We start from the raw sequence: 20542 nt of genomic DNA on the forward strand, positions 1-20542 counted from the left end.
TTATAATCATTAATAATATTTTTCTTTTAAATAAGAAATGTTGGTATCAAGCTCACTAATGAAAAAATTACGTTAGTAAGTAGTATTTACGTTCTTTTTGAATTATTTATATACTTTAATCTTAACTTATTATATATTTAAATCCAAATTTTTAATAAAAAGATTTATAATAGTAAACCACTTCTAAATTGCTTTATTAAAAGTACGCTTAGGGGTATTTTAAATATTTTAATTATAAGAAAAGTCGGATTTACTACGTTTTAAAGTAGTAGTATTATAATTATCTGTCATAGGTTAGCATTGGCTATATAGTGTGCATTTCGAGTTCTGCCTTGCAAGTAGAATATCGTCCTATCTTTTGTAGGTTTAGCTGTCTGTGTCACAGGTTGGCATTAGCTATATAGTGTGCATTCCAAGTTCTGCCTTACAAGCAGAACATCGTCCTATCTTTTGTAGGTTTGGCCGTCTGGGCATATGCATCCCAGCCTGTCATACGCCGCTTCCTCAATCACTGTAATGCCTCCGTCCGAACAATATAGATATAAGAACTAGTAGTTCAGTTTTTTTAATCTTACTACGTAGTTAAAAGACCTGTTTTCTATCCTTCCTACTCCCATAAATAAGTAGACATATTGTTGGAAGTCCGTGCCCTAAGCACTTCCTTCCAGGTATTTAGGTTACCCTGGTTTTCGTTTCTCCTCTTCCGAAAAACAACAACAATCAAGCCCTTTTTCGTTGTCGCTTTTTTTTTAGCCCTCCGACACATATCGCTTAACTAGTAGTTGGGTCGGTGACGACTAGCGAATCCCAAGTGTTATATGTTTTTTTCTACTTATTTTATTCCCTTGCTGTCTGTTCTAGCTAGCTAGTCATCTTTTTTATTGCTATGTTGACCCGCCGGTCCCGTTTTATTGATATCTTCTACTACCTCCGGGCGTTTGTTTCTAGTTTTTACTCTTTTGCTCTCCTTTCTATTTTCTTTATACTTTTATATTTCCAAATCTAGCAACGTTATTATATCACTCGGCGACGAATCTGCTACGACTCCTTGGACCTTCGGAATATCTTAGGCATCTTGAAAACCTATCTTCAGTTATCTCCACGTTAGGTTCCGTGGGTTAAAAGTTGAGTTCGGGACTGTTGGGCAAGATCCGGATGTGGTGGAGACCCGGAGCACCGAAAGGCCCGGAACGCGAGCCGGGAAAAGTGGAGACCTGGGATATGCTGACCCGGTGGGCTTGACTTAGGAGAAAGCCGGCCCTCTGTCGGCACCCAGATCCACCAGGACATGCTTAGAGAGCTAATCCCTCTGTCAAAAGTTGAATAAGCCAGGTTTTGTTTGCTTTGACTCTTAGACATGGTAAATGCGTGGCTAGCGGAAGGTTGTAGCCCGAGTGTTGCAGGTTCAGTTCATTTCAAACAAGGCGGGAAGGAGCATCAGGACCATGAAGTGGAAATGGAAGAAACAGCACACAATTTTCCTCTTTTCTTGGCAACCAACCATCGTTCAGATTCCTCACTTGCGTCCTATCCTCAAAGCCATTGTCGTCGCAAATTTTGAACCTAGTTCAAATTGTTTGTCATCTTGGTACTTGTGAGTATTTGGCTTCCCCATGGTCAAGCTGTCACATATAGCTCGTACTACGGCGGTATCCATCTGATCCCATATATGCTGCTGGATCATGTCAGTCATGACCAGCAAGAAGATTGAAAAGGTGATTTCCATGTTTGTCATATACAGGTTCGCACGCCCGGGTATCTACCAACATGTCCAAGAGGATGTTACACGCATCCTGTTCTTATGCTTGACATGCCGTTGTTCTTTTCACCAACTTTTTCATCCATCTTTTCCCTGCTCCCGTCTTGGGCCCGGGGTTTTCGCCGGGTCAAGCGGTTGAACCCCGTCGTCCAAAATTCGGGATCTCATGCTTCGGTGAGATTCGAACGTTGAGACACGGGCCGCGTTTCCTGGCCTGTCGCGTCCGAAATAGCCGTCTTGACTGTCTTCTGTGACCTAATGGTGCTCTGGTCCCCATCACGCAGTGTCCCGGTCTCCGACTCGGGTACCGTCCCCTTGCCGGCCAACCAATGCTCGTGCGCTGTGGGCTTCCTGGCCGTCATGACTCGGAGCTTGATCACAAAGCTGCCGGTCCTCGTCGTGTCCTCAGCAATCGCCCTCGTGTCTTGAGCGGCCCGCTTACACATGTCCCGCACCACCTTGGGGTCCCAGCCCAGATCCTTGGTCAAAGAGCGCAGGCAGCACGCCTCCAGTCCCGTGACCACTGTGAACAGCCAGAAGCTTCCGTAGCTGCTGTTTTCGCGGGCGCCTACGCCCATGTCGTACACGGTTTCGTTGACGTCCGTGTACCCGACTTCCTCCAAAAGAGCCTTATCCATGTGCCCAATCCCGCGCGGCCGTCCTGCCACTCGCGCCGCTTCCAAAACACCTTCGGCCAACAAGTGTGCGGGCGAGTCTGGCGGGTAGAACGACAGGAAGTTCTCGGAGGAGAAACAGTCGTCATAGTCGATAACCTCGATCCAGCCGCCGGGTTTTAGACAGGTGTAGGCCTGCTGATAGATATAGCGCCAGTCAGAAAAGGCGCCTTCCATATTCCGAAAATGGACCAGGTCGACTGTGTCGGGCGGGCGGATCCACTCGTCCTCGGCGTTCTCGATGTGAAACTCGACATTGAAGGGTACTTGGTGGGTTGGCTGGATGGGCGCAATATCGGTACCGAATACCTCGCATTGCGGATACTTTTCTGCCATCCCTATCGCCCATTCGCCGATACCCGTACCGATGTCGAGGATGTAGCGGGGGTGTTCCAACGGTACCGTGGTCAGCTCGAGGTTGAAGAGCTTGAGAAACACTTGGTGAGCTACGTATTGGCGCGTTTGCTCAGTTTGGTCAACTGGCATGAAGTAGTCGCCACAGTAGGTCCGATCGTGCTCGGTGGTATAGTCGACATCTTCGGCGTATAATGTTCGCGCTGAGTCACTGGAGAAAATGGAGACTGTGAGCACGCCTCTACTATCACGGACACACATGCCGTTTTGGCAAAATCATTGAACGCACATTGTAGCATCGTCATGCGCAGAGCCAGAGCCAGGGTGATAAGGACGTTCGACTTGGTACGCAGCCGTCATGTTGGGGTAGGCATCCATGGTGTATATCGATACTGTGTCTTCGTTTTCGTCGTCTACCTCGAGCTGGGCAATGGCGGGATTGGGATTGTCCATTGTCATTAAAGTGTCTCCTGACGGGCTTTGACTCCCCCCTCCTTGCTGGCTTGCTGCCGCCGGGCTGTTCACATTTCCAGCCAAAGGTCTTGGACTTTGGGCTTCATTGGGGCCAGGAGAGGCTCTCTGATTTTGTGGCATTTCTTCTTCCTTGTGTTTTGGTGTTGTTGGTCCTATCTGTCTAGCGAGTGCCTGGTAGTAATGATGGGTGTGTTTGCTCGTCGCCGTCTTTTACCCATTAGATTCGTGGTTGAATAGTTGCTGAAATGGCGAGCTAGCCGAAGGACCGCATGAGAGGCCGCGTTAAGTGAGGGGACAGCGGTGTTGTAATCGTTTTGGTCTCCCTCATACAGATGTTGCTTGATCAAACGAGGGTGTGGAGGAAAGGAGAGACACACAAGGGTTGGGGAAACCGAAGAAGGAAAACAAAACTGACACACAAGAAGCGAGGAACGGGAGGAGGTTAGTACTCGGTAGGAGGTGAGGTGGGATGGACGAGGTCCCAGGTCATTCCAGACCTCTCTGATCGGGGCCAAATGGGAGGCGGCCAGATGGGGAGGAGAGACGGGTAGCACCAGGACGGGACGGGACTGGCTAGAGTTGTGTCGTGGACCGTCTGCCTCTGGGGCCAGGACCGGGGCAAAAAGTGAAAGAGAGAAAACAGAGTGAAGACCAACGAAACTCGACAGACGACGACTCCCTTTGAGAGCGAAGAGAGAGGCGGCCGGGACTGTTGACCGAGAGCAAAGAGTCGGGCGTCTGGCTCTAGGCCCGCAATTAATAAAGTGAGGGTGGACGATGGGCACAACGGGCTAGCGCACTTTGTAGCTAGTGCCCCTTAGGGTCATCTTTTGTCTCCTTCAAGGAACAGTGGCTCCTTGGCATGCCCGGCGCCGGGAACCCAGGAAGGCAGGCCCGGGACAGTGTTCTGAATGCGCACTGGTGGTGGGCGATGGTGGGTGACTGCCCGGACTGCAGTGCCGTACCTAGCGCACCGTCCCACTGGGACTGGCTGCCACTGAATGGGACTCCCGTCTGATGGAAACCGCACTTCCAATTTGCCCGTGTCGTGATCGATCCGCCCTTCCCTCGTCCCGTCCCTGACGACGAGAGCGGAGAAGGACGATGAGCTGGGACGAACGCCAACGAGGTCGGTCCACCCGTGCTGCAGATGCGCGCACGCAAAACAACCTGGAACCGACAGCTGGTAGCCAGTTGGAAGAGAGCAAGCAGCGCAGTCTCCAGCTTGAGAAATGCCTGGGGCATGAGCAGGAACAAGTCTCACCGTCCGGCTTTCCCCCGAATGGCCACTCGCGGCCGGGGACTCGATTGGCGTTGACAATCACCCACCACGACCACGATTGTGCCGCAAAACTGCCTCGGTAGCAATCGTTTCTCGACTCTTTAAAGCCGGATGATACCCCGATGATACCTGAAGGAGATCAGTGATCATGCTGTACGTACCCAAAGTGACCTGACATGAATGATGTTTTACCAGGAGGTCGGATATGTCGTATCACAACCCAGAGTGCATGCCAAAGTGCATTTCAAGGTGGACGACGAGCGGGGCAACAATTGCTCCCGTCCCCGTCTCCTGTCCGTCCGTTCCCCGTCAGAAGTCAGGGCCCCCTTTGCCGTGTTTGGTGGTGTTTTCACCTCGGGCGGCCCATCCACAATCCGAACAAGAGATGCATCGACAAGGTAAAAACGGTGCATCGCCTGAGGCCCATATCCCATGGCCATACATATCCATTGACCGTCTTATCCAGCTGCCGAATTGAGAGGCCCTTTCCGACACCCAGCCTCAGCCAAACCAATGCCGAAGAGACCGTGTGCGTTTGTTTGTACACTTCATGACCGGCACTGGATGGTGGAGTCAGCCGCAGCGGAATACACCAGATGGACGGTCAGCGACAGTGCGGTGCCGTAGGAATGAATTGGCCGGGACTGCAATGGTGGGAAAAAGAGAGGAGGGAAAGGGAAAAGGGAAAAGAGGGAAGAACAAAAGGGCGCTTTCTCGACCTCTCCGTGCGCTCGTAACGACACCAATCCAAATTCCAAGCAGCGGGACCAACCAATCAGCAATCCGCAATTCGAACCGCTGCGGCTCCGAGCGATCTGTCTCTTCCCTTTTCCACTGAAAAAGACCCATCGCATTTCTCGGGCGCGCTTCCCCGTCCGCAAATGCAATCCTGCAGCATCTCGGGTCGTTCTGTCCTCTCTTCCTTTCCTTCTCATCCTCGGCTTCTTGGCTTCACTTCTTTTTTGCCTTCCTTCAGATTCTTCAGTTGGCTCTGGGTGAAACACGACAACACCAGCACTTTTTACATCCCACAAGACTCCGAGGGTGACAAAGTCCTCATTGGAATCCAACTCGACCACGTATAATTGTACCCTGTGTTCTTGCCCCGACATTTCACAGCCTACACCGTACACGACGGGTCATGTTAAACATTTGCAACAATACAACATCCGACAGCCGCGGGAGCAGGAGCAGCAGCAGCAGGAGTGGCAGCGGTAGACGGGCATATCCCCGAGACACATCGTCTTGTCCCAAGCCCTCATTCCTGCAACTACCCTTCAACCAGCTGATTGGGACAATCCCGAACCCGGTGCGCTGGACTCGGGGCTGCCTTGACAGCAACCATCACTTTGGATGGAAGCACAGCTTTGGTGCCATGTGGTGAGCGTAAGAGCCATGTATGTATGTCTCCTCTCCATCATTCGGTCTCACGGATATGAGACTTCTTTGCACGACGCCGAACCCAGCCCTTGCTCGAGCAAAGAGAATCCTCATCAACCTCCGATGAACCACTATTGCATAGTGGGGCGAGGCGCAACAATGGAATACCAAGGGCCAGCAGTACTATAAACACCTGAACTAGACGTACAGTAGCGGGCTATCATCCAGTCCACCGGGCCGGTAGGGCGTCTGATTAAGTGATAAGTATCTCTACCGCGTTACTTAATATATGTCAGGTCCAAAGGGACGGAGGGAGATGTCATGGCGCCCTTCATTCAAAAGGCGCTCTTTGGCTCTGTCCTACCGTACATCTCTTTCATCTCCGATCCAGGCCCCCCAGCAAGTGCTTATTCTCGTGGATTGATGTGTTCGCTCGGTACCCCGTACCTGGCGTTTAGCTACCAACCAGCAACAAATCGGACCCCACACAGATCTTTTACCCATTTTGGACCATTGTCGTGGTTCTCTGAGCCTCCGGATTTATAATCCATGGAATCCGGAGATGTGCTCTGCAGGATGTCTAGTGCATACTACGATATCATGAACTTCTTATGGTTGTGTGGTCTGGCCCTCGCCAGATGCCCTGGCCGCCCCGGGATGGAACTCTGGAGATGATTTCTTTTGTATTTTCCAACGGGCGGCCTAACTGAGCGTGATCATCCGGTAACGACACTTATGCCGAGCGGGAGTACGCAAGATGAGTGCATCGATGATCCTTCCGGTGGACGAGCTCTGTCGAGTATGTACTAGATCTGGTGTATGCCTACACCAAGCTCGATGTTCAGTCACTTGAGAGGATGATTTGATGATTGCACTAGCACGGGAATATAGCAGTTATAGGCGTTTCATGTTAGCGCCTGCTTGACCACCTTCCCACCGTAACGAAGCATCATGAAGAAGTCATGATCATCTCCATCTTTCCTTCCTTCCTTCCTTCCTTCCTTCCTTCCTTTCTTCCTTTCTTCCTTCCATCCTTTCTTCCTTCCATAGATCCTGCCAATCCTTCCAATGCTTCCAGACTCTCATCCCGCCGCTCGTCGCCAATCACTCTTCTGCCGGCGCGGAGTGCATTCGAGTTGTACATCTCAGACAGTATCCTACAAGCCATTTGTCCACTGACTCCTTCCGAGTCGCCATACACAACACTCTACAGACCGGCCCGACCCTCGCTTGCACTTTTGACTGAAATAGCGGTCAACTCTATCACTTTTTCTATCTACCAACCTGTCACACGTGTTTTCATTCCCGCAGGCCCGAAGCAAAAGAGAAAAAAGAAAGACAAAAAGGACAAATCCACCTACCCGGGAGATATCCCGTCTTATGTAAGAGGCCAGAGAGATGTCTGACTGCGAGTGACTGTTTCTGTCACTTTATTACTGTACCTGGAATAGGTAGTGCAGGTTCGACCGACCGACTCAAGCTTCCCGGCAGGTTTAGACAAAGATTTGGACCCCAAACTCCGTCCAAAGATCCCGCCGGAGCGGAGGCAAAGGGGAAGAAAAAGCAAAGAAAGTCACCTCAAAGAAAGGATTCCAAAAAAAAAAAAAAAAAAAAAAAAAAAAAAAAAAGGCCTGTCACTCCTGTCAAACGCATCCCAGCCCGGTTGTCAGATCTCTGGACTCGTCTCGTCTCTAAATTTCTCCTGTTCGTGCCTTCCTGCAGGTTTGCTTGTTGTTTGTTCCTTTCCCTGTCTTCTATTGGAGAGATAGAATACTAATGCAAGAGGCAAGGGATCAAAATGGACTGACTAGATGTATGGATGGATGTATGTATATCAGAGAAGGCCTTGAGTTTTCCAAAAGGTAAAACCTATGTACGGGATGGCGGACGTAAGTAACGTAGCAGCAGGAGACGAGACGCTCAACCCCCTTTTGTTCTGTTTCAGAGATAGCCAGTTCATGTATTTCTCCCAGGCATTGTGGCTTCATGTCTGCTTAATCTGCTTCTGGAAAAACAAAGTTGGCGGTATAGGTATGCGGGCTCTATGGTAAAACGGTGCCAAAAGGAAGAGATTGCGCGGCTATCCTATGGGTCATTGGATTATTCAAAAACATATACAACGTCGGCTTCTCTCGCTAGAAGAACCAAATAACCGAGACAAAGAGACGATAAAAACAAAAACACATGATCAACACCTCTCATTTTGAAGAACTCTATGTGTAAAGTGCGGTCAATTGATTGACCTTCGCTCATCCCTTACCTGTTGAAAAAATTGCATCACGAGCCTCTCAGGCAGAGCCCTGTCCGTCTTTTCCGGCAATCCCCAGCTGTTCTCTTCCCAATGTCTAGTGTTGCGCAGCAAAACACATTCCCGTATATATACTGGTATCAATCCCAACTCATTCCATCTGGTATCAAAAGAAACCCTTTAAAAATAAGGGCACAGAATACAGCCCCTACAAGCCCAAGACAAACCCAATATAACGAACTCCCTCGCCTCTCCACTTTGTGCCTCGGTATACACCCTAAAAAGCAAAACCATAACCATCTCATCAAGCTTGTCCACGACAAGTTAGCACCGGGGCCACCTTCCTAAGCAATAATTCCCCGGGCCTTCTTGTTGAAGCCGTTGTGGTTGGTGATATCATCTCCGATGGTCGAAAGTCTGCGCTTACTTCTTCGTGACCGTATTTCGTCGCATGATCGCGGCTCGTCATAATCGGTCGTTGGTCGATCATCTGTATCCTCAATGTCGAAACCGTCGCCGTCATCTAATGTGATCCCTGGACTTGCTAGTCCGATGCTGGTAGCGGGATCTCTTGAGCACGGAGAACGCAGGGCGCGGCTTCTTGGTATCCTACTAGGCCCGTAGTTCGTGCGGTTTGGCGACATTACCCTCGCGCTGCATTGGTAACTTTTTTCGTGGTAATTTTGTTGATTTTGGCGCCCTGACCTGTTCGAACACAGTGTCTCCTTCGATGTGTCAGATAACAACGAAACCGTCGTCTTCTCTCCCATAAATTCCGGAGTGACGGCCTCGTCACACACCTCCACTTTTCCCCCGTCCACCTCATCTCCGCTCCCAGCTGTAATTGGGAAAGGCGTCAATACGTTGGTGATATCGCCCCACCACCTCTCTCCAAACCGTCTGTACCAGTCCACGGTGATTCTGAGTCCTTCCTCGAAGCTCTTCTTTGGCTCCCAACCAAGTTTTCGCAGTTTCGTGCCGTCAACGGCATATCGATGATCGTTGAAAGGGCGATCGTGAGTGTACTTCACCCATCGGTAAAACTCTTCTTGTTCTGCCACAAGAGGTGACGAGGCCGGTGATGTGGTGTAATTGCAAGGAGGGGATGATGAAGGAGACCGAGGGGAGATAATCTCCATCTCACTTAGGAGTTTGTGACAAAGCGACAGGTTGCTGATCTCATCGTAAGAACCAACATTGTAGATCTCTCCAAGCTGGCCTCTGTGCAAGATGGTATCGAAGGCGTCGGCGGCATCGGATGCATAGAGATATCGGCGAGTGGGTGAACCGTCTCCGTGAAGGACGACGGGCTTCCCACGGGCGAGTAAGCAGGTAAATTTTGGAATGATTTCTGCCACAGTGATTAGCAAGGTAAACACTAGGGAAAGGGGATAAACTCACTTTCTGGGTACTGATGAGGGCCATAGACATTGTTGCTCCTCACTATAATTACGGGTAGTTTGAAGCTCTTCTTGTAAGAGTTCACCAACATCTCGGCAGCAGCTTTACTGGCCGCATAGGGGTTGGTGGGTGCCAGAATGCTCGTCTCCAGAAGATCATCTTCGTCATCCTTCACCTCGCCATACACCTCATCGGTAGACACGTGGATGAAGCGGTTGATGCCCACTTTCCTGGCACTCTCGAGCAGAACATGGGTGCCGTAAACATTGGTATGAGTGAAACCAAACGGATCTCCAAAACTCAGATCGACATGTGATTGAGCGGCAAAGTGAAAGATGGTGTCGATATTATACCGCTTCAGACAGTCCATAACCTCGGAAGGGTTCGTGATGTCGCCTTTGTAAAAGGAAAAGTTCGGCTCATGTTCTAGTACCCTAGTGTTGTTGAGTGATGCGCAGTAGTCCAGTTTGTCGAAAGAGACGACATTGTAGGCTTCTGGATACGTCAATACCAAGTGTCTGACAACCCAACATGCTCTGATACAACCCAGCTTTGTTAACCCCAGACATATAAATAATCAAAATAGGGCAAAACGAGGCTAGACAGGGGTGGATGTTCGTGGGTAGGGTAAGTCTTACATGAAACCAGCGCCTCCCGTAACCATGATGTTCTTTACATCAGACAGAGGGGTGAATTTTGTGGTGCCGGTAAATACAGGAGCATCGTGCCAAGTCTCGTTGTCCTCGGAAAAGCTCTCCTGTTGAGAACTGGGCGAGATAGGGGTAACCGCTTACCACACGAAGATTGGTCAGCTTGAAAGTTGAACGCAAGCCATGATCTCTATCTTTTTTTTTTCTGGTCTGAACTCACCACCGTTGTACCGGCTAGTTGACTCGCGTGTCGCGAACGTCATCATTTGGCTCTGGCCGACCCCAGCAACCCTGAAACTCGAGATCTGATGGCAAAAGTGGCTGGCTGCGGTGCGCCCTTCCTTATGAGCCACCCGATAGTTTGCGCGGAGGCGTACGAAGTACGCCTGGCGACTGAGTGGATGAATACCCAACGAGTGTCTATGAAACTTCCTCTTGGTGAGCAATTGAAATCTGACATAGACCTGCATCGCATCATTGCAGACTTGTGTCTTGGACAACCACATACATGAAGACGTGCAGTGAAATATGCAGAGCGCTTAGACGCGCAAGTGTATCTGTAAGTTACTTGACAAAACCTCGGAGGTACGGCGCCTTTTTAGGTCTTTGAAAGGGTCGAGAGTGATGATCACGGACTGGACGCGCCATACGAATGATGAGGGCGGAGTTGAGAACAAACGCAAGTTCAAGAGACGAGACAGCAAAGTGTGACAGCGGCGTGACTGTGACACAAATAAAGTTGGAACGAACGTGGTGGAAGAAGTCAGGTTCTCGAACGTAATTGTCGTAATGGTAATGGTCGTATTGATCCCTGGCGGACCTTGGCCCTCCGAACACCCAAGACTCGGTGCCACCGATTCGGTATGCGCACCAGTACCACCTCGGCTGGGTAAGAGGGCGCTAAGTCCGCGAGAAATAGATTGATGATGATGATGATGATGGGAGAAGGAAAAGTTTTTGGGGTTGCCACTTTTGTGTTAGATTGAAGGATTGCATTTGGAAAGATTTCATTGAGACTTGCTGCCAATGGAATGAAACCCCGCGTCAACCAAAGAAAACATCCCTGTACGGCCCTGAAAGTTACGTGACGCTACGGGCAAAGATCCGAGGGTGTCACTGCCACCTTTCAACGACAAGTCCAAGGTTCCTGCCCGGTTTGTTCTGTGTTTTTGGGACGGATGATATGCGGTGCTGCCCCTGATTTGAAACTTAGTTATCGTTCCACCTATCAACACCACTATAAATACTGATATGCCGCCCGAGTCCCCACGAGGGCATAACCCACTGCGGGTTGGGTTTTATTTTGATGACTCGAAACAACCTAACAACGACCAAGCGGAAAAACATGGGAATAGCATCTAGCTGATAGGCGCGGTTGAAATTCCATTTCTCTCCCCGCAAAAGTCCACCCGCCTCCGATTTCCCCGTACATCTCCACGTTTCCTTCCTTATGCCTCTCTTTTAAAGTTTAGGTTTCTCCGCTCAGCAGGTGGGGACGCCGCGGTGCGTCATATGGAAGGGCCATCTCCTAAAACCCTCGGTCTTCCCACATCCATATCATGGCCTTGTTGTCTTTGACCACTACCAACAAAGTTTTGTCTGCGGAATGGCAATGGAAGACTAAACCAATGCCGTCAAACAAACGTCTTCATCCATGACGAGACCGTCGCTATTTTTCTGGGCATCTTTATGGTAAAATGGATCTTCCACTAGCCTCATGCGAGGCACATCATCTTCAACGTCCTGCAGTGCAGCTAGGGTACCACACCCACCTCCACATCGGCACCTGTACCGGCCTGCGTGCCTGTCATTGCGGATCGAGATGTACAAAACAGACGCGGTGTTACTTGGGCCGAATATCAACAATGAGCCATGATGGCTGTCTCCGTCTTGGCACCCTTCTTCGTTCATCCACGGAAGTAAACTCCGATTTTCTTACCCAAGATGGGAAACACTGCGACACGGATTCCTCGGGACTCAGTGTCAGACTCGTTAATACCGTCGAGGGCCTTGGAATGTGTATATGGTCTCAGCGGTTGAGACGTATAGCATGTTTCGGGAACGCTCACTTAAGCCGTGTTCATCACATCTTGTCCTACACGGAGAACCGTAGCCAAGGTGATTATCCTTTTCTTTTCCACGAAGGCTAGACGTTTTCGTCCATGTACAATGCTTTCGCGACACGCTGTAACTGATCGGTTAATATCTCAATGTGACTTTATTCCTCCGTTTTAAGAGAAGAGAGAGCTTGCCGTCTCTGTCTGCAGTGGCATTTCATAAGTCCGTCAGGTCTTTAACATCAATGATTCACCAGAAAGAGGATGGAATACTCGACAAGCAAGATGCTAGGAGACCAAGAGAAAGCAGCCACAGCGGCATCATCATCCTCAACGGAATCCAGCTCAACCAGAATCAGCGAGACAAACACTCGAATCAGCCATGACAGCTTTTATCTAGAAAAGTCAAAGCCACTAGGAGACCTCGAAGCCGGCGAAGACGAACACGACCAAAGCCTCTTGCTCCCCGAACAGCAAACCCCAATATCTCAATCATCAAGAGAAAACTCACCAGCATCCACTTTTTTTCTGGATGGCCATCAACACCATAGCCACAGTACTGATCGTAACTGACAACTCATTAATAAACCGGCAGGTCTTCACAAACAAATCCATCTTCTCCACCCGCTCCCTCCGGCTAACCCAGCTCTCCTTCGCAACCTTCCACTTCCTCACCACCTACCTGACCCTCTTCCTCCTTTCGCGCCCTCCCCTTTCCCTCTTCGTTCCCCGCTCCATCCCTCTACGGGACACTCTCCCCCTCAGCATCGCCATGTCCCTCAACGTGATCCTCCCAAATTTGTCACTAGCCTTTAGCTCTGTGACCTTCTACCAAATTGCCCGGATCCTGCTCACGCCGACGGTCGGGGTCATGAACTATGTTCTTTATCGGTCTGTTCTACCGGCGCAAGCCATATGGGCTTTGGTCCCGGCTTGTTTGGGGGTGGGGGTGGTTAGTTATTATGATACTTTACCTACTTCTTCTCCTCCTCCTTCTTCTTCTTTCCCAACAACTGGTCCAACAACAGACCAGCCCCTTGGCATCCTCTTCTCCCTCCTCGGCATCCTCGCCTCCTCCCTCTACACCATCTGGATCGCGCACTATCACCGCAAAGTTGGTGGCATCTCCAGCATGCAGCTACTGTACAACCAAGCCCCCGTAGCGGCCTTTATGCTGCTTTACGCGATCCCTTTTGTCGATGTCTTTCCCAATTGGAGGGTGGATGTACCCACGAGCAAATGGGTGTTGATACTGCTGAGCGGATTGTGGGCGAGCTTGATTAACATCAACCAGTTTTCCATCGTGGCAAGGACGGGGCCCGTGTCGAGTACGGTGGTCGGGCATGTCAAGACTTGCACGATTGTGGCCCTGGGTTGGGCGGTGGGTGGACGGGCGGTCACGGATCGAGCGGTGCTGGGGGTGGTGGTTGCGTTTGGGGGGATTGTTGCGTACTCGGTAGTGATGCTTAAGAAGAAAGCTAAAGAGGGCGGCCAGAAGTCGTAGACAGAATGATGAAGAAACTGGCGATGCATGCACAGAGCGATATTCGACACCAAGAACCCTCATGGCGACCTGATATTGTATGATTATGCCTTCCTCCCAAGCCCTTTTGTGAAACCGATAACGCCACACATACACACTCGTATAAGACAAAATACTCTCCAGTACCAACACAGACATCGGTATACTGAAACAAGGGTATCACGAATACCTCCCTTAGAGGTTGAAGCGCGTGCGGACCTTCTCCATCTTGGCCTTCCACTCCCACTTCAGAGCATCCTCTCCTTCGCTGCCAGCGCGGCCGATACCCTTGTCCACTCTGCGGAGCTTGAGAGTGAATCCTTTAGTAACGAGTCAGCGATTGTTGTTCGATCCATAGAGATGTTAGTTTTCCACAGTAGGATGACTTACTGGGTCCAATCTCCTGCAAACCAGCGCGGATACCCTGCATACCCTCCATTTCCTTGCCCTCCGCAGTAACCACGTTCTTCTCCGTCGCGCGCGCCTCACGGAAGACGTAACGGTGGCGGCGGAAGAAGATATAATCACGCTGGTTGTGCAGCGTGACGACCTGGCGGCCTTGAAGCTCGGGCTTGGGAGGAAACATGGTGTGCATCGACTTGGCGGCGAGGATACCGAGAGGGGTCTTGAAACCGTTGAGAAGGAGCTCGGGCTGTCGTTTTTTTCACAATGATTAATCTCCATCTCCTCTGCTTGACCAGCTTATGGATCGAGATGGACGGCTTACATAGTGGTTTGTAGGGTTGCCATGACCGAGAAGGGCCTTTCCAGGTAGGTAATTGCGGATGGTGTACGTCAATGAAGGACCGGGGGCAACATCTTCGCCGTTGAGATGGATAATGGTGAGCGAGCTTGGCTTCTTGAGATCTTCGCCGACAATCATAAGAATCGTGTATCCGCGGTCTACAACAGTTCAGGTCAGTTAGCAAGTCTTGTCCTAGTCAACAGAGCTCCAGCTTAGGTGCGCCACTCACTCTTGGCGAACTTTGCAATCTCGCGAACACTGTACTTGTGTCCATAAGCATGCGCACTGCGTCTGATGTACGTGCTATTGGGGAAGATGGCAGCAATATCCTCCGCCTCCTTGTGAATTGTGCCGTTCAGATGGGTGGTGACAAGAACCTTGGGGTCGACTGGAGGTTCTTCGTTGAAGAGATTGGGGAATTGTCGTGTGAGCGAGTCGGGAGTCATGTCTAAATTTGTCGACGTCGTCGAGGGAGCGATGCTGGGTTTCCTCTGCGCGCGCTCCTGTCTGAGCCTCTCCATGCGCTCCTCGGCATCTTCATCGTCGTCTTCGAGCTCCTCGTCGGAGTCCAACATGGAATCGGCATCATCGTCCTTCTCCTCTTCCTCTGCCGGAAGGCCATCGGCTACCCTGGCGGCCTCGGCCTCCTCCTTCTCCAAGCGCCTCCTCTTGAGCTCGGCAACATCCACAGCGACGCCCAAGCTGTCATCGTCGACATCGTCCCACACACGTTTCCTCTCAATGGTCAAGGGTTGGTTGGTTGCGAGACGTTCTTCTCTGAGCTTGGGATCCTTGGCCTCCTCCTTCCTCCGACGGTGACGCTCCTCATGGCGTTCCTTTCCCTGCTCCTTCTTTTGCTTGACGTATAATTGCTTTCTGACGATCTTGTTGGAGGTCTTGAGCGACAGCGAGCCGCCGGAGCGGTGTTTGCCCTTGTTACCGGCAGGCATATCGGCGATGAGGTGGTGATGCGGTGATGGGATCGGTGGTTTTCGTAGTGATTGGGTTGTAGGGTCAATCCTCCAGATCGCAGTTCAGACCTCAACGAAATGCTGGGCAGTTTGGTTGTTGATAACAAGTGAATTGAATGGGCCCCGATAAACTTTCTCTAAACTTTTTTCTGGGCCCAGAGCCGCCAAGGACGCCAAGGCGTGTAGCCACAAGGGTACCCCAATGGCTAACGCACGGCCCCCAGCCGGGGACAGGTACGTACCGCTACCTAGTACCTACCTACCCCTCAGTACTTCCTCACTGTCACCTGCAAAGGGAGATGACTCCATCCCATCCCCCGCTGTCGGTCAGGCAAGTTGGGACGGAAGTGACTCTTTTGGGATGACGAACGGCAGTATCACGAAGTCTTCAAAGTCAATTGAGTGCCTACACTGAAAGTATGGTCAATAGCCGGTGAAAGGAGTCATAAGAAACTTGGAATGCCCTTTCTGTAGTGTAAGGGAGTTACAGCAGCATGTGCAGTTCCACTTCCTGATATGGACGGTGGATTCCAGCGAGTCGAGCCTTCTGTCGCGTACTACGCCCACTGACGGCGGGAATCTGGACCGCTGTCCCTTGGCTTCCACTTCCTGTCTGGGTTGGTGCCGGCCCCTCCATGGCGCCCCAAGAAAAAAAAATCATCCCGCGATTGTTAAAACGTGTTTGAAAAGGCCTCGACGAAACCAATAGTGGGCGACCGTGACTCACCTAGTTGGTTACATTTCGAGCACTGTTACAAGACCAATTCATGCGACCTCTTGCCCGTCTCGGCTCCCTCCGTGCTCCTGTTGCTGGTCAAGCCTTCAAATCCACGACGTTATCCACCCGAGCTGTCACCAGTCGAACTACTCGGACCCCGGCGACCATCTCGCGAATCTCTTCGACTTCGCTCCGATCTTTCTCCCTCTCGGCCCCGCACCACCGCTTCTACATCCCCATCAAAAGATCAGACACCGAGATGACCTCGACGGCCACCACCCTCAAGGGCCAGCCCCTCGACAAGGCTGCGCTGGAGTCCATGCTCCGTCGCCGCATGTTCTTTGCGCCCTCGTTCGACATCTACGGCGGTGTTGCTGGCCTCTACGACTATGGCCCGCCCGGCTGTGCCCTCCAGGCCAACATCATCGACATCTGGCGCAAGCACTTCGTCCTCGAGGAGGACATGCTCGAGGTTGACTGCACCGCCCTGACCCCCCACGATGTTCTCAAGACCTCCGGTCACGTCGACAAGTTCGCCGACTGGATGTGCAAGGACCCCAAGAACGGCGACATTCTGCGCGCCGACCACTTCGTCGAGGACGTTCTCGAGGCCCGCCTCAAGGGCGACAAGGAGGCTCGCGGCCAGAAGGTGGAGGAGAAGGACGTGGACGCCAAGCGCAAGAAGAAGAAGGCCAAGGGTACCGAGGCCGTTAAGCTCGAGGACGCCGTCGTCAAGGAGTACGAGGAGATCCTCGCCCAGATCGACAACTACAACGGCGAGCAGCTCGGCGAGCTCATCAAGAAGTACGACTTGAAGAACCCTGCCACCGGTCTCCAGCCTGAGCCTCCCGTGGCCTTCAACCTCATGTTCCAGACTGCCATTGGCCCCAGCGGCAACCTTGCTGGCTACCTGCGCCCCGAGACTGCCCAGGGCCAGTTCCTCAACTTCGCCAAGCTCCTCGAGTACAACGCCGGCAACATGCCCTTCGCTTCTGCCTCCATTGGCAAGTCCTACCGTAACGAGATCGCCCCCCGCGGTGGTCTTCTCCGTGTCCGCGAGTTCCTGATGGCCGAGATCGAGCACTTTGTTGATCCCGCCAGCAACAAGAAGCACGAAAGGTTCCACGAGGTTGCCGACATCGAGCTCGCCCTTCTTGACCGCAACGTCCAGCTCTCTGGCCAGACCACTGTCACCAAGATGACCATTAGCGAGGCTGTTGAGAAGAAGATTGTTGACAACGAGACCCTCGGCTACTTCCTTGCTCGCATCCACCTCTTCCTCAAGAAGATCGGTATCGACCAGTCCAAGATCCGCTTCCGTCAGCACATGGGCAACGAGATGGCTCATTATGCTTGCGACTGCTGGGATGCTGAGCTTCTTACCTCGTCCGGCTGGGTTGAGTGCGTTGGCTGCGCTGACCGTAGTGCCTATGATTTGACTGTGCACGCCAAGAAGACTGGTGCGCCCCTCATTGTTCGTCAGACTCTCGAGACCCCCGAGATCGTTGAGAAGTGGGACGCCGAGATCAACAGCAAGAAGTTCGGCCCTGCCTTCAGGAAGGATGCCAAGACTGTTGAGGCTGCTATCCTCGCTCTTTCTCAGGAGGAGCTTGCTAAGCTCGCTGAGGAGCTCAAGACCAACGGCAAGATCGTCATTGACGTTCCCGGTGTTGGTGAGGGCAAGGTTGATGTTAGCAAGGACCTGCTTGCCATTGAGTGGAAGAAGCACACTATCAACATCCGCGAGTACACCCCCAACGTTATCGAGCCCTCGTTCGGTATCGGCCGTATTCTCTACTCTCTCCTCGAGCACAACTACTGGGTTCGCGAGGGTGACGAGGCCCGTGGTGTAAGTTACATTCTTAAGGTTTACATGGTGGTATCCGCTAACCAGGCGCTTCTAGGTCATCTCCTTCCCCCCTGCCGTCGCTCCCGTCAAGGTCCTTATCGTTCCCCTCTCCAGCAAGGACGAGTTCGCTCCTCACGTCCGCAGGCTTTCCCAGAAGCTCCGCTCCGTCGGTATCTCCAGCCGTGTGGATGACTCTTCTGCCTCCATTGGCCGTCGTTATGCCAGAAACGATGAGCTCGGCACCCCCTTCGGCCTTACCATCGATTTCCAGACTCTTCAGGACGGCACCTTCACCCTCCGTGAGCGCGACAGCACACGGCAGGTCCGTGCTGAGGAGGCCAAGATTGTTGATGCCATCAAGGCGCTCGTTGAGGGCTCCAAGACATGGCAGGATATCGAGTCCGAGCTCCCTGTCTTTGAGGGCCAGGAACTTGAGATCCGCCCTGCTGAGAACTAGGATGTATCAAAAAAGAGAAGGAGTAAAAGAGTAAACAGATTTTGCTATTTAGTTTAGCATGCCATGTTTGGAGAACTTTTGGTTCGCTTTGCGGTAGACAAGACGTTTGTGAGCGAGCGAAGAATGAATGAATGAAAGCCAAAACGTAATGCTTGATTCCCACTGCATTGTGTGTGAGGTTCCATCACAGCACATCAGGTCTTGATGGTCACATCTTTTTCGCCAACAAGACAGACGCCTGCGCTGTTGGCTCATAAGCCCGTTCGTTGGCTTGAGCGACAAGAAACCTCAGACCAACACCAACCGGCAATACATGTGCGCAATCAAAAAGGTTGAGACTTTTCGCAGCGTAGTATTCCATCCTGACATGTGACGGGAAAGACAGTTTCGGGATATATCCACATATCCTGGTGGCTTTTTCATTTTGAGCGGCGGTTGAGAGACCAAACTTGAAACAAGTTTAGAACTCTTTTCATTTCGTTTCCTGTTCCTCTTCTCCCAGTCCATCCCCTATTTTGCTGCTACGTTTTACAACAACCCGACGACACGACGACGACAAAATCAAGAATCTTCGAGAGATTGATCATTTGTAGCGGAACCTGCCCGAAAAGTGTACAGTTGAATGCTACCTCTACCGTCTCTAACTATCAATACGATACATTCACATAGAACGCACGGGGCTCGTTTGTACGTTACGGCATACATACGGTATGTAGTGTATGGTAGATGTACATAGGTAGTACACTGCAACACAGATTTTAGCCGCGCTTCTGATGCACGGCAGTGGCAAAGACAAAGCCCTGCGTCAGAAGTCAGAAAGAACGACCTCGAAGATATCCAAAACATCTTTTGGGCGGTTCGCCGTTGACTTGAAAGGGGTGAGGGGGGGGGGGGGGGCGGATGGGTCGACCTTAGGTCCGGTCTTAGTGGAATTGAACCCTTGTCCATTCTGAGACAACGAAGTACCTATTGTACACGGGTCTCGACGGTTCAACCTTCTCACAAACTGTAGTAACGCGAGAGAAGCCACAGCCACATACCTATGTACAGAACGTCTCTCGTCCTATGCAGTGAGGAAGACGATATGTTCACTTTCTAGAAAGGAGCCAGGAACGAAAAGAAAAACAAACAATGGTAACCAGACGCGGTTCAGTTCCGTCCTTCGTCGAAACGCACACAGGAAGAGAAAAAAGAGGACGGGAAGCCATCTGGGCAGGTGATCGTCTCCCTCGTACCGTGGCGCGGACTTGAGTTCGCGTAGGTACCCCTTGCTTCAAATCCAGGGTCATACATACATACCCGTAGTTAGAAGAACCCCTGGATTCGGTTGGTACAGTCTTGGATACCTAGGTGATCTTCGCTTGTCCCAAGTCCCAAATCCCTCGAGATGTCGGGTACGCAGTATGTACGTATCCGTGTTCCGCAGTGGAAAACGCGACGGAAGACCCTGAAATTCTTCAAAGAATGTCTTGAGTAATAAACAGTTTGTTCTTTTTTCGTTGTTTCTGCTGACTCGGTGTGCAATACATATATTAGTATTGACGTACAATGAGCCCCTCGTGAGCTTCGTTTGAAGCTGAGACTAAGACTAACCACTACGTCGGTTGATCGTAGCGGCATAACAATATCGAACTAGCGGCAGAGAGTCTCCAGGGTGTTTAAGATTGGTCTGTATGACTTCACTGTCGTTTTGGTCTTGTCCATATCGGAGCCGAACACCGTTTCAACGGGACCGGATGAAAGATTGGTGATGAATAAAGCGGCGTGTAGGGAGGGTGATGACGGCATAACTTTCATGACAAAGAAGGTAGCGCCCAATGTTTTGATATCATACAAAGGGTGGTGTTCAAAAATTATGGGAGTCTGCATTCCGTGAGAGCGTAGAGGTATACACCTGCGCTTGAGAGCCTCACGACGGCGGACGACATACGGGACGAGGAATGAATGCAGCGATACATATGTATCTGGGATGGGCTCCCCAGTCTTTTGTTATTTACAATT

At 51.3% G+C, this 20542-nt stretch overlaps 5 protein-coding genes across 5 annotated transcripts; 2 read left to right on the plus strand and 3 right to left on the minus strand.

The window, feature by feature from the left end:
• Positions 1–1375: 1375 nt before the first annotated feature.
• SMAC4_08838 (uncharacterized protein) lies at positions 1376–4369 on the minus strand. The gene is made up of 2 exons (XM_003343619.3): positions 3077–4369; positions 1376–2998 (listed from the first exon to the last, which is right to left on the minus strand). The coding sequence occupies exons 1-2, from the start codon at positions 3379–3381 to the stop codon at positions 1924–1926; spliced, it is 1380 nt and encodes a 459-aa protein (XP_003343667.2). The 5' UTR covers positions 3382–4369; the 3' UTR covers positions 1376–1923.
• A 3148-nt stretch (positions 4370–7517) lies between these two features.
• Positions 7518–11177, minus strand: SMAC4_08839 (uncharacterized protein). The gene is made up of 5 exons (XM_024655538.2): positions 10731–11177; positions 10443–10642; positions 10211–10361; positions 9573–10108; positions 7518–9522 (listed from the first exon to the last, which is right to left on the minus strand). The coding sequence occupies exons 2-5, from the start codon at positions 10486–10488 to the stop codon at positions 8516–8518; spliced, it is 1740 nt and encodes a 579-aa protein (XP_024511414.1). The 5' UTR covers positions 10489–10642; positions 10731–11177; the 3' UTR covers positions 7518–8515.
• A 59-nt stretch (positions 11178–11236) lies between these two features.
• SMAC4_08840 (uncharacterized protein) lies at positions 11237–13783 on the plus strand (the record flags this gene model as incomplete). Its single annotated transcript, XM_003343621.3, has 1 exon — positions 11237–13783. Exon 1 carries the CDS (start codon positions 12812–12814, stop codon positions 13781–13783), a length of 972 nt encoding a protein of 323 aa, XP_003343669.2. The 5' UTR covers positions 11237–12811.
• An 11-nt stretch (positions 13784–13794) lies between these two features.
• Positions 13795–15658, minus strand: SMAC4_08841 (uncharacterized protein). The gene is made up of 4 exons (XM_003343622.2): positions 14776–15658; positions 14529–14704; positions 14192–14453; positions 13795–14121 (listed from the first exon to the last, which is right to left on the minus strand). The coding sequence occupies exons 1-4, from the start codon at positions 15494–15496 to the stop codon at positions 13997–13999; spliced, it is 1284 nt and encodes a 427-aa protein (XP_003343670.1). The 5' UTR covers positions 15497–15658; the 3' UTR covers positions 13795–13996.
• Positions 15659–16206: 548 nt separating this feature from the next.
• SMAC4_08842 (uncharacterized protein) lies at positions 16207–18903 on the plus strand. The gene is made up of 2 exons (XM_003343623.2): positions 16207–18084; positions 18140–18903. The coding sequence occupies exons 1-2, from the start codon at positions 16285–16287 to the stop codon at positions 18539–18541; spliced, it is 2202 nt and encodes a 733-aa protein (XP_003343671.1). The 5' UTR covers positions 16207–16284; the 3' UTR covers positions 18542–18903.
• The last annotated feature ends 1639 nt before the right edge of the window (positions 18904–20542 follow it).

Source organism: Sordaria macrospora, chromosome 4 (assembly GCF_033870435.1).
Source record: "Sordaria macrospora chromosome 4, complete sequence".
In the NCBI taxonomy this organism is placed as follows: Eukaryota; Fungi; Ascomycota; class Sordariomycetes; order Sordariales; family Sordariaceae; genus Sordaria; species Sordaria macrospora.

Bases quoted from the DNA above. Each gene is read 5' to 3' on its own strand.
- SMAC4_08838 (XM_003343619.3), bottom strand. From the start codon at position 3,381: ATGCCACAAAATCAGAGAGCCTCTCCTGGCCCCAATGAAGCCCAAAGT. The intron at 2,999-3,076 runs GTGCGTTCAATG...CATTTTCTCCAG, and splicing joins GCGCATGACGATGCTACAAT to TGACTCAGCGCGAACATTAT.
- SMAC4_08841 (XM_003343622.2), bottom strand. From the start codon at position 15,496: ATGCCTGCCGGTAACAAGGGCAAACACCGCTCCGGCGGCTCGCTGTCG. The intron at 14,705-14,775 runs GTGAGTGGCGCA...GAACTGTTGTAG, and splicing joins GATTGCAAAGTTCGCCAAGA to ACCGCGGATACACGATTCTT. The intron at 14,454-14,528 runs GTAAGCCGTCCA...AAAAAACGACAG, and splicing joins GCAACCCTACAAACCACTAT to CCCGAGCTCCTTCTCAACGG.
- SMAC4_08839 (XM_024655538.2), bottom strand. From the start codon at position 10,488: ATGATGACGTTCGCGACACGCGAGTCAACTAGCCGGTACAACGGTG. The intron at 10,362-10,442 runs GTGAGTTCAGAC...TCGTGTGGTAAG, and splicing joins AACTAGCCGGTACAACGGTG to CGGTTACCCCTATCTCGCCC. The intron at 10,109-10,210 runs GTAAGACTTACC...GGGTTGTATCAG, and splicing joins ACGGGAGGCGCTGGTTTCAT to AGCATGTTGGGTTGTCAGAC.
- SMAC4_08842 (XM_003343623.2), top strand. From the start codon at position 16,285: ATGCGACCTCTTGCCCGTCTCGGCTCCCTCCGTGCTCCTGTTGCTGGT. The intron at 18,085-18,139 runs GTAAGTTACATT...AGGCGCTTCTAG, and splicing joins AGGGTGACGAGGCCCGTGGT to GTCATCTCCTTCCCCCCTGC.